The sequence below is a fragment of the Dermacentor andersoni genome, chromosome 7 (genome assembly GCF_023375885.2).
Source record: "Dermacentor andersoni chromosome 7, qqDerAnde1_hic_scaffold, whole genome shotgun sequence".
NCBI lineage: Eukaryota > Metazoa > Arthropoda > Arachnida > Ixodida > Ixodidae > Dermacentor > Dermacentor andersoni.
Window position 1 is genome coordinate 13348250 of NC_092820.1, and position 16159 is coordinate 13364408.

A 16159-nucleotide genomic window follows, 5' to 3' on the forward strand; every position below is an offset into this window, starting at 1 on the left:
GCAGTGTAGCAGTCATTGCAGACAAGTTTGTTCCTTGTCAACGTGTAGCTCTTTGTACACCCCTTAAGGGGGGAGGCTACCCTTGGATACCAACTTTTTTGTTTATTGAGATATCTTAAAGGGATACGGACACAAAAGTTGGTGGGTGGTTTTTTTGCGTCAGAACAAAAGTTGAACTGTTGAAAATGACGAATACAACAAGCTGCTTTGAAAAAAAGAACAAGCAACATCTATTTTTTTTTCGATTTTCTGTTGCGCCTTGCCTCCAAGCGTCCACCAAAAGAAGCTGAAATTTGACGTCAAGACACCCCTGCGCGCGCGCTGCCAAGCCACAGCCGTCGCAGTCTTTCCGGAGTGTCGGTCCCTTGCAGTGTTCGTTTATTGCCGTCGGTGATGTTCGCACGTGGTCTGTCTGAAACATTATCCCCGTTGGCGCTCCACGCAGGTGGTGCGTCTTACATGCGTGTTCCCACGGTTGTCGATGGGTATTGACACATTCGTCATGGCAGAAGGAAATGCCCCGACATTACTGCGCCCAAGGCTGTTATAACAGCATTGTCGGTCGTGACACGCCGTCACACACGTTTCCCAGAGACGAGAAGGTGCGTAAACTTTGGATACGTGCCTGTTAGCCATCACGGCCAGCATGGAGACTTCTAAAAAATAGCTTCATTTGTGCGGACCACTTCGTCGACGATGATTATGCGACCTGCCCGACTGTGTTGAAAAGCCTTGGCGTGCCACTCAAAAGGCTCCTGTTCATTCAGGCAATCTAATTCAAAGAGCAGGTGCTTAGTGATGCCTTCGTAACTCTCAGCTGTGTTCGCCACCTTTTATTGCTCTCTGGAACAGATACTCTCTCTTTCTGTAGGCATGTAGCCGCAGCGGGGACCGCAGGAGCACCTGTTTTTCAACAGGTGCTCCTGTTGAAAAACAGTGGGAAATTATCCTTTTATTGGCTGTGCAAGAACAGAAATTGTTCACTCTGCGGATGCATGTTTTTGTCCCAAAACAAAATAGTCATGTTGCACTTTCGCTGCGTCTATTATTGAATGAAAGCATATGAGCACTGTTTTAACTGATCAAATATACAAAACATTGCCAGTGAATTAATGCCAGACAATAGCATCCATATGTAGTAATCTAAAATCCGCAGCGCATTTATTTACATTGCCTTTTTGCACGTTGCTTTTCAACCTGAAGCAAAAAATGGCAGATTTTCATAGGTCTCTGCATGGTCATGCATTCGGGTCTCATGACTTGATTGTTCGCGCAGCATTTCCCTAGTAAATGTCACAGCCAAAGTCGTTCCTTTCTCTATGATCACAGAATCGATGTAGCTAAGTGATCTAGTTGACGGGTCCCTAGCGCAGCCGCCCATCTCGAGTTCAACCAGTAAATGGCTTCTAATGGCGTGAATGTGACAGTAGCCGTAAACACAGGGCTATGAAACGGTTGGAAAATTCTACACATGCCGTGCCTGGTCGCGCAAAAACGAAGTGCGCAGCGGTTGAAAGCCGACAGCGTAGGTAAGCACAAAGCGACGAGCTACGATGTTACCTATGATTCAGCCGTAATAGCCGCCTTTCTGCCTCAGCGTGGGTCACGAAACTATTCATTTTACATTCTACGTAACATAACTTTACGAACTGCTGCCGCTGCACTTCAAGATTACTAGAAAATGAGCTTACCATGCTGCTCGCTCTGGCTGCCTGCCCGGCACGTCCACAGCAGCCTGCTCTTCTTCGCTTGACATGGAAGGCTCGTAACCGTAAGCGGTTATATTTCTTGTCAAGTTGGAACGGTCCTCGTCTTCAGACGTGTGCTCATCGCTGGTAGAGGCACCGGAACCCGAATCCATGCTCGGGACGGCGGCGGCGGCACGCCTCAAATGACCACGGCCGGCTGGCTATCCGATGAGGGCGTCGTGACATCATGCTTTCCAACTCGCTTGTGCCGGGCAGCCTTATGTGCGCTCACAAAAACGCCAAAAATAAAGCCATCCGCTGAAAAATAAGCTAAGTGACCACTTGTTTTCGGGGTACTCGCACACTGAGGGCTCACTTTCAGTATTTTCATAAAATGTTCAGATTTTGTGTCCGTATCCCTTTAATGAAATATTCAGGATAGACTCATAGCAAAAGCCTTTGTAGAACTACAAAATTTCCTTCAGTTATGTTCATTGGTTCTCAAGTTACAGCAATATGTCGGAATGGTGCGCATGATTTTCTTATTCCAGGCCTGGAGAATTTTCAAAAGGTGCTGCAACTGTGAAATTCACTATGATGATTCCTAGATGGATACCTCAGGGCAAGACAGAGCCCTTTTTTAAATTTCCTTGCTGAAAAGTTTTAGCAGACCACCGAATTTAGTGTTGGTGATTAAGATTTTATCAATCAAATTTTGATTAAATATCACAAATCAGACCATATATAAAAAATGGGCTTGTCTTGCCCTCAGAAATTTATTCAGATACACAATAAAAAAAAACTTCTGGAAATCTGATGAGCAGTTACAGAGATATGGCTAGAACAAGCAGCCTCACCAGCCAAGAAAGTCATTCTGAAAAAGTGAGCTTTGAAAGTTTTGAGCACATATATTGGTCTAAAATTACCCTGCAGCGTAACTGGAGATGTCCTTAGGCACTCTCCTTTTTGGGGCCTTTCCACCTTCTCTTGTGATCACCTCTTGGACTTTTTCAAGCGCAGAGAATCTTTCTCGGCTGCCCGTTGAATGGCCAGGTGGCCAGGTGTTAGCCCCACTGATGAACATAGCTCTTGGATTGCCCTGTGGCAGCCAGCATTATATCTTAAAGCAACCATGCTCTTGCATAGATGAAACAGAAGCTGCCCCACAGGAACCATCAATGCGATCATGGTCGGCATGCGGGCGAGCTTCGCCATACAGGCGAGCTTCATAGAACGCTTCCTTGCACCGAACGCGTGTAGCGTCTTGAGTATCTTTTGGCGCATCGTGGCCGACCGCGCAACGATCGGCAGGCTAAACGCAACAACGGTCTTGCAAAGATGGTTGAATATTGTCTCGTAAAGATGGTAGAAACTTGGAGAATATGTGAACGGCTGCAAAGATAGATGATGGGAAGTGGAACACACAAAGGGTGCCGGCGATGGAGGAGCCGAAGCAGATGATGGCCGGACGCATTATGCAGGAGACCGCTACGTCATCGCATGCAGCAGCCAATAGGAGTCGTGGGCTCCCCTGCGCCCTTGAGGAGTGTGCGCTTCGCCCAATCTCAGCCTCGCGTCTCAGCTGTGGGAAACTTGAAAAGCTCTCGCAAGCCCTCCAATCGTGAGCGATTTATGCCTCTCCTGCGCTGCCGCCGCCACCACGGATGGTGGGGAAAAATAAAGAACAAGAATGCATGAACAAAACAACACCAAAATGGCGGTGCTCAGGGGAGCGGTGGAGAAATAGCGTTGGTGCCAACTAGGGGTATTTTGGGCGCTCGCCCGCCACTCGGGGGCTGCCGCGGCTTGTTGTAAGCTTACTTGAAATAGTTTCGCGATGAATTAAATGTTGATATTTACAGAAATGGTAGTTTATAAGACGTACCGCCCGAATATGTTGTTTTCCAAAACTCGACTTTTTTGCAATATTTTGGTTTTCAAAGGCTGCGTCCCCCCTTAAGGCAGTGTCATTGTGGGCAATTCTTTTTAAGCATTTGGTTAAAGTCTGTTGTATGTATATTCCACCTAACTATCAACTTGACCTCGACAGACCTTCTCAAAATGGGGGTCACAACACGCTAGTTGAGCTCACTGAGGCAGTAGCTGCGTCTCAGTTGGAAAGATTAGGCCAGTCCAAAACGGGGAGAAAAATCATGGAATGGGTAGGAATCTAATGCGACGTGGGTGCCCCGATTGGCAAGAAGGACATTCTGTTGGACGTGCGTAAACGCTTCCAAATTGCTCCCCCTACCTAAAAATATGCATCCTATCTAGAACAAAGAGAGGAGAGCTCACAGGGCTAAGGCTCTTTAAATAAACTTAAAAACACACTGGCGCATAAAGTAGCATACGTGGATGCCGCTTGCGGCAGAGATGGGCCTGCGGTATCGACGGTCGTTGATGGCGACAAGAGTGTTAGGATAGCGTGCTCCACGTGCACAAGGAACGCCTGTACAGCCGAGGAGGTTACAGTAGTGTTCGCTTGTGCAGGTACAAAAGCGGGTACAAATACATGTTAGTAGCCCAATAAACTCATAGCACATCCTCTCGCCAGAGAACACCGCTGTGATAGTAGTTTTGTACAGCATGTGCCTCCAGGCCCTTGCGTATTAAGGGCACTGTGAAGGCACTAGTGCTTCTTGCAAATGTTTGCATCTGACATATTTTAGTATATCATCCTACTTTCGTAATGTATCTTTAGTTTTCATAGTACACCTTATTTGTCATTGCCATAATTTTTTTGCATATAGGCGTTAAGAAGTTTACAGTGACCATTTTTTTTAGGCTCGTCTACTCTTTTCTTTTTACGCTCGTTTTACTCCTTTTTTAGGCTTTTGGCTTTACTCTTTAGGCTCCTTACTTTTTTTTTAGACTCCTTTACTTAAACAGGAGCTTTTAGGCTCCTCTTTTAATTTTCTTGAGTATAATTTATCCTTCACCCCAGCACAGCGTGGCTTTCGCAAAACTTTTTTTCATGTGAAATAAACTGGTTTCATTCACTCACGAGCTGCATTGAATTTTGGATCGTTGTTCTTATGCCGATCGTATTTTCTTAGATTTCTTTAAAGTGTTTGACAAGTTTCGCCACAGACTTCTCTTGTGCAAATTAAGTATACTTAATCTAGATCCTAACCTCCTCATGTGGATTAAGCTCTTTCTAGCAAATGCACTCAGTTTGTTTGACAAGGCTTGCTACAGACTTCTCTTGTACAAAGTAACTAAACTAAATCTAGATTTGGCGTGGAAACTTGGGCTTGTTTGTGAAATATTGAAAAAAAGGACCAGCAAAAAGAAAAACAAGGACACAAGAGAGCAACGCGTACAGCGCTGTGTGCATGTCGCTCTCTCGTGTCCTTTCTTTTTTTTCGCTGTGTCCATTTTTCAATAAATCTAGATCCTAACCTTCTCACGTGGATCAGCTCTTGCTAACAAATTGCACTCAGGTTGTTACAGCTAGTGACTTTAGTTCTCTTTTCAGTGATGTACACTCTGGGGTACCCTAAAGTTCAGTTTTTGACCCTCTCCTTTTTTCTCATTTATATTAATGACCTGCCTGCTACACTATCCTCTTAATGCACAATTGTTTGGTAACAGTTGTGTTACTTTTTGTGAAATAACCAATTAAACCAACATTAACAAGTTGCAACTTGATCTTAACACAATATTTAACTAGTGTAATTCATGGTTAATGGAACTAAATATTAACAAATATAAAGTGCTACATGTGCCCTGTGGTTCTTGCCAACAAACCACTTACCACTTAAATAATGTTCCTTTAGAAACAGCTAACTCTTACAAGTACCTAGGTGTCTATACAACTACAGACCTGTCATGGTCAATTCGCATTGAATACATTATTAACAACACTAACCGTATGTTAGGCTGCGCCGTAACTTTTCTAGCTCACCTTGTAACCTAAAACACCTACTTAATAAAGCACTAATGAGTCCTAAATTAGAATGTGCTACTTGTGTATGGTATCCCGGCCAAGATAACCTGTTAACGGGCTTAGAACTTGTCCAGAATAACTCCATTCGATTTATCTTTTGTAATTATAATTGAACTGTGAGCATTTCTTCCATGAAATCTTAGTCTTCCTTTACTGTCTGTTCGGTGTAGAATTGCACGTCGAGCACCCTTTCATAGCTTTATCATCCTACACTGCACACGCAATTCTTTACAAGACCACATTATGAATCACACCATGTTGAATACCTCCATAAACTTCAGACCTATCTATGTAACACAAATCATTTTTCCCAATCTTTTTTGCCTCGCACGTGTATAAATTGGAACCACCTTCCCATTGATATTGTAAATATTACTGATAACAGCCTTTTCCGTGAAACATGAGCTAACATTGCATAATCATAGATTTTTTTTTTCTTTTGTGACACAGCAGCTAACACTGCACAGAAAATTTTTTTTTGTGATCTAACTATGCGTTTTAGACATATTAATCACTGTGTCTTGTTTACATCCTATGTACCATATCTTCTTTTACACCACTCCCCTCTATAATGCCTCTGGCCCTGAGGGGATGTTAAAGTAATTAATTAATTAATAAAAGATGCGTGCGAGTCCGCTCGAAGTGGAGCAAGACAAGTTTTACTCATTTTGTTGTTTTTGCATTTTTTGGCAAGTGATTGTTTTATTTTACCAGTGAACCATCAAGTGGGATTAGTGCAGGCTTGCACAGGTGCTTTTGTGAGGTGACGGGGGTAGGGTGGGGGTTGTGTCTCAATCCTTCCACGAGAGGTGAAGTCAAGAGCTCTTCTTGCTGTGAAAACTCGACTGGAACTTTCGGTGCAGGCGACTCAAACAGGAAGTGAAAGTAAATGTACTTTCTAGATTCTTGTCTTTAAGCATGTGTAAATTTGAGTGGGTCCCTTTGTGCATGACTAAAGAGGCATGTATATAAGCGTCCATCATCAAATAAATCTTGTTGACCATACAGCATCCGTCCTTTCCTCTTTCTTTGTGCGTGTTCCAGGTTGCGCTCCTTTATACTGTTACATGGAGGTACACACAACAGGGAAACACATGTAGAATATATTTACAAGGAGACTGAATCATATGGTCGAATGTGCGCGCCAGATTAAAAGCGTATTCTTTATTGAAGCTCCTCTAGAGGAATATTACCATAACGTGACCCCCGGCTGCTGAAGCACCATCACAGTGCTTTCTATGGTGTAGGGGAGCAGTAAAGTTTAAGGCAGGATACATGAACAATGTCTCTAGGTGGCGAAACAGAAGGAGAGGAAGAGTCTAGCGGGCTAGTCTCATAAGTGACGTCTGTTACATGTCTTAAGACACGGTAGGGTTTGGAGTACTGGGAAAGCAATTTTTCAGAGTCCAACATGCCGAGTTGGAGTCCACAGAAGCACAACGGCACCCAGGATGTAGATAACGTCGTGATGACAGGAGTTGTAGCGGTGCCTCTGGTGGTCTTGTGATATTGTAGGGCGATGGCGAGCAATCTGGCGGGCCTGGTCAGCGTTGGAATTGGCATTGCGGGTGTACTCAGTGCGCAAATGTTAGCCAGCAGGGATGATAGCGTCAAAAGGTAAAGTTGGGTCGTGCCCAAACAGAAGATAAAAGGGTGAAAAACTAGCGGTATCGTGACGGGAGGAATTTTAGGCAAATGTAACGAAGGGCAACGCACTGTCCCAGTCTTGATGGTCAAAAGAGACGTACATAGAAAGCATGTCAGTTAGTGTCCGATTGAATCGTACAGTCAAGCCGTTGGTTTCCGAGTAGTAAGCCATTGTAAACTTGTGTTTTGTCACGCAGGAGCGAAGCAGGTCATCGATAATGAGGGAGAGAAAGTAGTAGCCACGGTTGGTGAGGAGTTCACAAGGGGCTCCATGATGTAAGACAACATCATGTCGCAGGAAATCAGCCATGTCCATAGCACAACTGGTAGGGAGAGCACATGTAATTATGTATCAGGTGGTGCGGTCTGTAGCAGTGGCAATCCATTTGTTGCCAGCTGTAGAGGCAAGGAAGGAACTGAGGAGGTCAAGACCAACTCGGAAGAAGGGCTCAGATGGGACGTCAAGGCGCTGAGGGAGGCCAGCAGGAGGCATATGGGATTTCTTTCGGCTTTGGCACAGTTCACATGCAGTGACATAGCAACAAACGGAGCGGTAAAGACCGGGCCAAAAGAAGTGACACCGAACGCAATCGTAGGTCCAGGAAACTCCAAGATGACCAGCGGTTGGGGCGTCATACAGCTAGCCAAGAACGCTCAAAAGCAGATGCATAGGAACGACAAGCAGCAGTTCGCGTCCGTCTGAGGGAAAGTTGTGGCGATATAATGTGCCATCTTTAAGCACGAAGAGGTTAAGGGACAGATCGGGTGCTGCGGAATCCAGCTTTTGAATAAGCTCACGTAAGATGGGATCATGGCGCTGTTCATCACGGATGTGGCTTAAAGCAGAGAGCGAGAGTACACACGCAGGTGCGTCATCAGAGGTTTCAGGCAGATCCACGGGATTGCGAGACAAATAGTCAGTGTCCCGGGGCAATCGGCCCTACTTATAAGAAACAGATTAAGTGTACTCTTGGAGCCGCAGTGCCCAGCGACCAAGACGCCCAGTGGGATCTTTAAGGTTAAAGTGCGTGGTGATCGGTAGTGACAGTGGAATGCCGGCCATGTAAGCAGGGGTGGAATTTGCCCACCACCCACACGACAGCAAGACACTCCAGTTCCTTGGTGGAGTAGTTCTATTCGGTAGGGAAAAGAAGGCAGCTGGCATAGGCGATAACAGGGCATTTCCATTCCGATGGTGGACCAAAAGAGCACCGATTCCGTAGCTGCAGACATTGGCGCAGAGTTCTGTTGGAGGGCAGCCATCAAAATAAAGGTTTGTTCGATTCAGGAAAAGGTACACGGCACCTCAAACGAAAAAGTGCAGGGGGTGCCGGGCTGCACCCACTCGCTGCAAGGTTCAAGGGTACAGTGCACCGCGGCGGCACCTTGCCTTGCACCCCTTTCAATCGGGCACGGGAGTGCAGGGTGCACTGCTGCACCTCGGGGAATCGAGGGTCTAGGTTCAGTGCACCGTGAATAGGTGCAGAGAAACTTGGCTGAATCGAATAGACCTTAAGCTGGGACAGGGGGCGGAGTCAGCGACGTGATGAGGGTACGGAAGGCGGCAGCCTGTGCAGCACCCCCCCCAAAAAACGAGGTGCCTTTCTTCAGGCATATTGCCGTAACAATGCTTACTGAATGTGCACCAACAAGCCCAGCAGGAAGAGGAAGGTTGTAACATTGTCACCTGTAGAAGGGAGCGCACTTCCTTGCACAGCATGTGGACAAGCTACATACACATTCCTGATTTGGAACAATCTCTATACAAAGGATTTTCTGCACTGTAACCTTACTAGACATTCTAGTAACATGGGTAAAGGCTGTATTTGCGGCTTGCATGATTTTACATGTCAATTTCTTTCTGCTCTTATTGTCCACCGTTAATGCCTGGTTGATGCATTGATAATGCGGGCAGAGTATCATTCTGACCACTGATGAAACGCGAAAAGCAAGAACAGGAATAGCATAAAAGGCATCATTAGAAAATCGCATCCACAGGCTATTTAGGCCAAAGGTGCGCAGCAATGTGTTAAAAAACTTGGGCCATATTTTTGGATGATCACTTTTGAAGATACTTTCAATTTCACGATATTTAGTGTGAGTAGCACTGGGTGACAGCGTTTCCACACTGATAAGCTTGGCCCTGTGCCAAGAATGCTGTCACTTGTAGATGCCGCTGTGTATTGTGCTAGTTGTGCAAAATTGAAGGTATCCTCAAAAGTGACAATTCGAGTGTGTGGCACACCTTTCTTAAACACTTGCAGAATGAATTCGCTAATTTTCTGGGGAATCTGGTATTTTGGACTCTCAATTATTCTAACATTCTGGCAGTCCCTATCGAGTCTGAATTATTGGTTAGCGACTGTAATTGTTTTTCCTAAGTTTATTGAGCTATGCACGTTTCTATTTGTGTTTTGTCTTATGAAAGCCATGGCTCTGTCACTTGTTTTTTCTTGCAAGCTTTACTGTTCGAATGAGTTTTTCTTATCTCTTGTTTGACATGTTCTGTTGGATGTTCTCCTGTTTTTGGTTCATGTCTTTTTTTTTCTACCCCTTGACGCAATGCTTTAACTGGAGCCTTTGAGGCACGTAGATAAATAAATAAGCAAACAAGTAAAAATAAACTGTGCTACCCATGCAGTATGCGGTGTGCGGTACAAGACGCGCCCTGGCCTGTCGTACCACTATGCGCACAGCCATATTGCCAGCAGCAACAGCGGCACCAGCAGCGGCAGCGGGAGTACAGCCACGGCGACCCCGGCCGACCATCACCCACCTTCAGCTGCGACCCAACAGGTGGGTCCACATTGCCTTCCACTAATCTGGAAAGCGTGCAGTGAATCACAGCAGTAGTGTTTGTGAGATAGAAGGTAAGGATGTCATCTGAGCAGAGTGCTGCATGGCGTCTCTCCAAGTTGGGCTTGCCATTACAAATTGGCAATACAGTTGCCAACTGATTTGACAGATTTCAGATGTCACGGACCTGCTCGATTATTTGGACTTTGCCACTGTGTTTCCAGATACTTCATAGAACCAATGGATAATGGTGACTGAAATTTCAGATATTGCATGGTGTGTCACTCAGTTTTTGTCACTGATCGTAAACACACAAGGGTCGTAAACATGGCAGTTGCAAACAAAGTTGTCACTATTCAGACAGCCACAGGTGCCCTCACTTTTCTTGTCAAGGTGCTCCCTCAGGTTTCAATGTGCCATGTGACCACTGTGAAGTATTTTTCAACTTAGCAGCAAGCCGCAGCATTTCCCAGTTGCTGCAGTTTGCTGCTCAGTGCTGGTAAGGCTTAGCAGGTAGGGATGGCAAGTGGCAAGCTTTCACTGGAAGCTTGTCTTTGATATGTTTGTACCTGTAGACTATGCCATAGATTAGTAATCTGATACAGTCACATCTCGATATTGCTACGGAACAATGTGTGCCATCACGAAAAGGCGAGCAGTGTGAAGACGACGACGACGATCAGAAGCTAGCACGGGCTATTGCCTCTTGGCCAAGCGCAGCGTATTTTCGTGTAAATATATTTGTACATAGCTTTTCGTCTGCGTCTTCCTACGTAACATATCTGGTGGGTGTCGACGTTCCCTGTACCTAGTCACGGAGCTTCGCAGTGGACGTTACGTCGAGCCTTCCTTCATGGCTCCCGACGACGACAACCGGACTCCCCCAGCTCCGACACCTGCTGCCACTTCGACGACCTACATCACTCTCCCCGCTCCCCGTGATCCTGGCGTATTCTCGGGCAAAAATGGGGAAGACGTCGATGACTGGATCAGCCTGTATGAACACGTCAGCCGCAATAACCGGTGGGGCCCTACTATTATGCTCGCCAACGTAATCTTTTACCTCGGTGGCACACCTAGACTTTGGTATCGCATGCACGAAGATGAGCTCACCAGTTGTTTTTCACTTAAGACACAGCTTCGAGACTTGTTCGGCAACCCCTACGGTCACCAAATTGCCGCGCAGAAGGCGCTTTCCGGCCGTGTGCAGACATCAACAGAGCCCTACGTCACGTACATTCAAGACGTCTTGGCTCTGTGCCGCAAAGTTGACACCCACATGACTGAGTCAGACAAGGTTGCCCACATCCTCAAAGGCATTGCCGATGACGCCTTCAACTTGCTCGTTTGCAACAACGTAGCGACGGTGGATGCTGTTATAAAAGAGTGCCGCCGCCTGGAACTCGCTAAAAGCCGACGTATTGACCGGCAGTTTGCCCGTCTGCCCAACACCCCAGCGACATCTTCCTGTGCCGACGCTCCTCGTCCCAACAACACTGGCGATATCACCAAGATCGTCCGGCGTGAGATTGAGGCCGCCTATCCGGCTGCCTTCGACTCCAGCCCCACCAACGCACCTGCAGTCACGGTTTCCTTGATCCAGGCAGTTGTCCGCCAGGAGTTCGAAAACATGGGCCTTCACACCATCTGCTCGGCCCATCGCGCTGATACCCATCCACCTTCTTCAATTCCGCCCCGTCCCGCATCTTCTCACCCACCACGTTTCCGCAACCCATCTGAATGGCGCACTGCTGACGACAAGCCCATTTGTTTCCACTGCCATCGAACCGGGCACATTTCTCGGCACTGTCGCAGTCGCTGGAGTTCCCCGACCCGGTCTACTTATACTGCCTACTCTCGCCCCCCAGGTGGCCCTTCTCGCCCCTATGCCACACGCTCCGATAACGGCGCCGCTGATTCTCCTGCACCGAACCGCTCTTATTCTCGTTCGCCTTCGCCCCAACGACGACAATCTAGCTCTCCCCTGCCCCGTCGCTCCTATTCACCGACTCCTTTTGGACGCCGCTCCCAGCCGGCAAACTAGACGATGCAGCGCCTCGAGGTGACGCTGCATTGCTCCCTACGCCGCCGAATCCTCTACTTACGTTGCCCACTCATCTGAACCTTCTTGACGTGCAAGTCGACGGTGTTTCTGTGTCTGCACTCATAGACACTGGGGCGCATTTGTCCGTAATGAGCGCTGACCTTCGTAACCGGCTCAAGAAAATTATCACGCCCGCCACGACGCTTGTTGTCCGTGTCGCGGATGGTGGAACAGCACCTGTAATTGGTATGAGTACCGCCCGCGTCTCCTTTGCCGATCGCTCAATAATCGTGCTATTCACAGTCATTGCCCACTGTCCCCACGACATCAACCTCGGCTTAGACTTCCTCGCCGCACATTCTGCTCTCATCGATTGTTCTGCCAGTACTCTCCGCCTTGACCTGCCTGTTCTGGATCCTGCTGAACCACACCCCAGTTGCCTCAGTTCCGTCGACTTCGTTCGCTTGCCACCTTCCGCACTGACCTACATTGACCTAGTGTCTTCCCCACCAGTCCCTGACGGTCACTACATCGCGGCTCCTATGCAAGACGTCCTCCTTACACACGGGATCACAGTACCTCGTACAGTTTTATCTATTACGGCGAATAGCGTCTGCCTGCCAGTGGTCAACTTTGGCTTGACGACACAGGTGCTGCCACGCGGGATGTCTCTGGCCCAGCTTTGCTCATTCGAGGATCACTCAGTAGCATCCATTGCAGTAGACGACACTTCATCCGATACTCCTCTACCATCGCAGTCGGCAAATTGTACCATCGCTGACTTACAGAAAATGATTGCGCCCAACTTGCCGTCCGAGCACGCTCGTGAACTCTACCGCGTTCTGTTTTCCTACCACGATATTTTTGACTTAAATGATCGTCCTTTGGCCCAAACTACAGCTGTCAAACATCGCATTAATACCGGCGATGCCCCTCCTATTCATCGCCGTCCGTATCGAGTGTCAGCAGCTGAGCGTCAAGTTATTCACGCAGAAGTTCGCAAAATGCTTGCCAAGAACATTATTGAACCATTATGTAGTCCATGGGCGTCACCTGTTGTACTGGTCAAAAAGAAGGATGGCTCATGGCGCTTTTGCGTGGACTTTCGGCACCTTAACAGGGTTACCAAAAAGGACGTGTATCCCCTACCTCGGATTGATGATGCCCTTGACTGCCTCCACGGTGCTCGCTATTTCTCCTCTATTGACCTTCGCTCCGGCTACTGGCAGGTTGCCGTAGATGATCTCGACCGCGAGAAGACTGCTTTTGTAACAGCCGACAGTATTTATCAATTCAAAGTGATGCCGTTCGGTCTATGTAACGCCCCTGCCACTTTTGAACGCATGATGGACTCCCTTCTTCACGGTTTCAAATGGTCCACGTGCCTGTGCTACTTGGATGACGTCATCATATTCTCCCCAACGTTCGCTACGCACGTCGAGCGCCTCTCAGCAGTCCTGGACGTTTTTCGTCGAGCCGGTCTGCAACTCAACGCATCAAAGTGTCAATTCGGCCGTTGCCAGATTACCGTCCTTGCACATCTCGTTGACGCGAACGGAGTGCAACCGGGCCCAGGCAAGATCCATGCTGTTGCGCACTTCCCTGTTCCGAAGTGTGCCAAGGATGTGCGCAGCTTCATCGGCCTTTGTTCGTACTTCCGCCGTATCGTGAGAAATTTTGCCGCCATAGCACGACCGCTAACCGAGCTCTTGAAAAAGGATGCCCCTTTCCAGTGGGGCGATAACGCAGCCTCTGCATTCTCACATGTAATCGACATTCTCACAACGCTTCCCGTTCTGGCCCATTTTGATCTTTCTACGCCTACCGAAGTCCGTACTGATGCCAGCGGTCACGGAATTGGCGAAGTACTGGCACAACGCCAGCGTGGCCACGACCGTGTTATCGCTTATGCCAGCAGGCTCCTCTCACCCGCGGAGCGCAACTATTCCATCACTGAGTGTGAGTGTCTGGCCCTAGTTTGGGCGGTTGCGAAATTCCGCCCATACTTATATAGCCGACCCTTTTCCGTTGTCACAGACCATCACGCGCTTTGCTAGTTATGCTCACTGAAAGATCCTACAGGAACACTTGGTCGCTGGGCCTTACGCCTCCAAGAATATTCATATACTGTCACCTACAAATCTGGCCGACTACACAAGGACGCTGACTGCCTGTCTCGTTACCCGGTAGACGAGCCTGACGACGCCGACAGTAGTACCGCCGACGGCATTTTCTCTGTGTCTGCCTTCGCTAACATCGCCGATCAGCAGTACCGAGACCTATCGCTGCGAGTACTTATCGAGCGTCTGCACTCTACACCTACCGACGCATCCGTTCGCCGATATGTCCTCCAGGGCGACATTCTGTATCGAAGGAACTTCCTCCCTGACGGCTCTGATCTTCTTCTGGTCTTGCCAAAACAGCTACGACAGACTGTGCTCTTTGAGATGCATGACGCACCCACTGCAGGACATTTGATGTTCGATTCGAGATCTACTATTCGATATTCGCACACCTGTAGTTACATTGCCATTCTAGAAACCTCGCAATGATTGTTTCATGTAAAAAAAGAAAATAATAAAAAATAAAATAAAAACACTGAAGAGTCCTCTAGCGCAACTAAAATCACTTACCCCCGAGCAGGGAGCTGTGACATTGCGTATGCCATCACCACCCTTTACTGCTGTCAGTCACTGAAACAGCGCCTGATACCGGTACTATGGTTTCTAAATGCAAGAACCGAGCCAAGGCAGAGTCAACAGTGCTAAAAAGGAAGGGAAAGAGCAGGTCAAATCATAAAAACAATCTTGGGCCTCGTTTGCAGTTTCATGAGCCGGCAAAATCAGTGCAGCATTGCACGATAACAAAACTACTGAAACACAAAAGTGCTGGCAGTGCAGAGAAGAGTGAAAATGAAACCTGGCATCAAGAGCATCAGCAAAAAGTGGTTTTGTCTAAGAATGGAAGTAGACTAGTGTACCATTTTCTTCCAGCTTACAATGCAGTGCAATGATGTTTTTATTACTAGCCTATGACTAGTTGAGTACTAGTAAAAGAATAATGAGGAGTCGCTACATCATCGCACATTGTTCCAGTGGATTCTCACTTGTCCTGCATTTACCTAAATTTCTCGATTACTAAAGCTCCGTCTTGGAAGCCTTAGATGTTCTCGAGCATTAATGTACATGACTTTAGCTTGACTGAATATTTGTACAGCTTTGCCTGCTGCAGTGAATCGAAGCCTACAACCTGCGCAATGCGTAGAGTCGTCCCCTCTGAAGTGTCGTGCCTTGCAGGAGGACAGCGGTGGCTCGAGCAGTGCGCCTTCTGGTGGAGAGTTTGGCAGTGGCCGCGGTGGCGGCCCCGCCTCGGGTGACAGCCCCCTGGCTGGGCTGCGCAAGTTTCAGGACTCGTTCCTCTCTTTCCTGAAGACCCCCCAGGGGGGTGCTGCCCCCCCTGCAGAGGAGGCGGGGGTGCCTGCCCCTTCCCAGCAGCCGCCCCCGCCGCCGCAGCAGGGCCGCAGCGCCAGCGGCAAGCCCCTGGCCAACCCGAGCCCCTACTGTGACTTCTGCCTGGGCGACAATGGCGAGAACAAAAAGACACGGCAGCCGGAGGAACTCGTCTCCTGCTCGGACTGTGGCCGCTCTGGTGAGTGCTAGTGGTTGGCCAGCCGTGCTGGACACTCAACCGGCTGGATTTATTCTCGGGTTACACTCGCCACTAGACGTTGGTAATTGGGTCGACTATTCGAAGGCTTTTGGCCGTGTTCCTACCCACGGGCTTCTTCAAAAACTAGCTTGCCTAGATATTGGCACAAATATTGTTCTACAGATGAAGAATTTTCTTTCTCTTCGAATGCCTTAAGTAAACAACTACAGCTCCTCTCTAGCCCATGTCGTGTCCTGGGTACCCTCTGGCACTGTGCTTTGATCTTTGCTTCTTCTGATCTGTATTAATGATTTCCCTACTGAATTTCTTCATACTTGATTGTTGGCCGACGACTGTGTAATATACACTCGAACCTCATTATAAAGA

The 16159-nt window shown here is 47.9% G+C and overlaps 1 protein-coding gene across 2 annotated transcripts in view; it reads left to right on the forward strand.

The window, feature by feature from the left end:
- d4 (double PHD fingers d4) overlaps window positions 1-16159 on the forward strand; it is a 196824-nt gene that overhangs the window by 93108 nt on the left and 87557 nt on the right. For both annotated transcript variants that reach the window (XM_050182386.2, XM_055073203.1), the window contains exons 5-6: window positions 9926-10080; window positions 15421-15772. In XM_050182386.2, the coding sequence (XP_050038343.1) occupies window positions 9926-10080; window positions 15421-15772 (507 nt within the window). The remainder of the gene's footprint in view (window positions 1-9925; window positions 10081-15420; window positions 15773-16159) is intronic.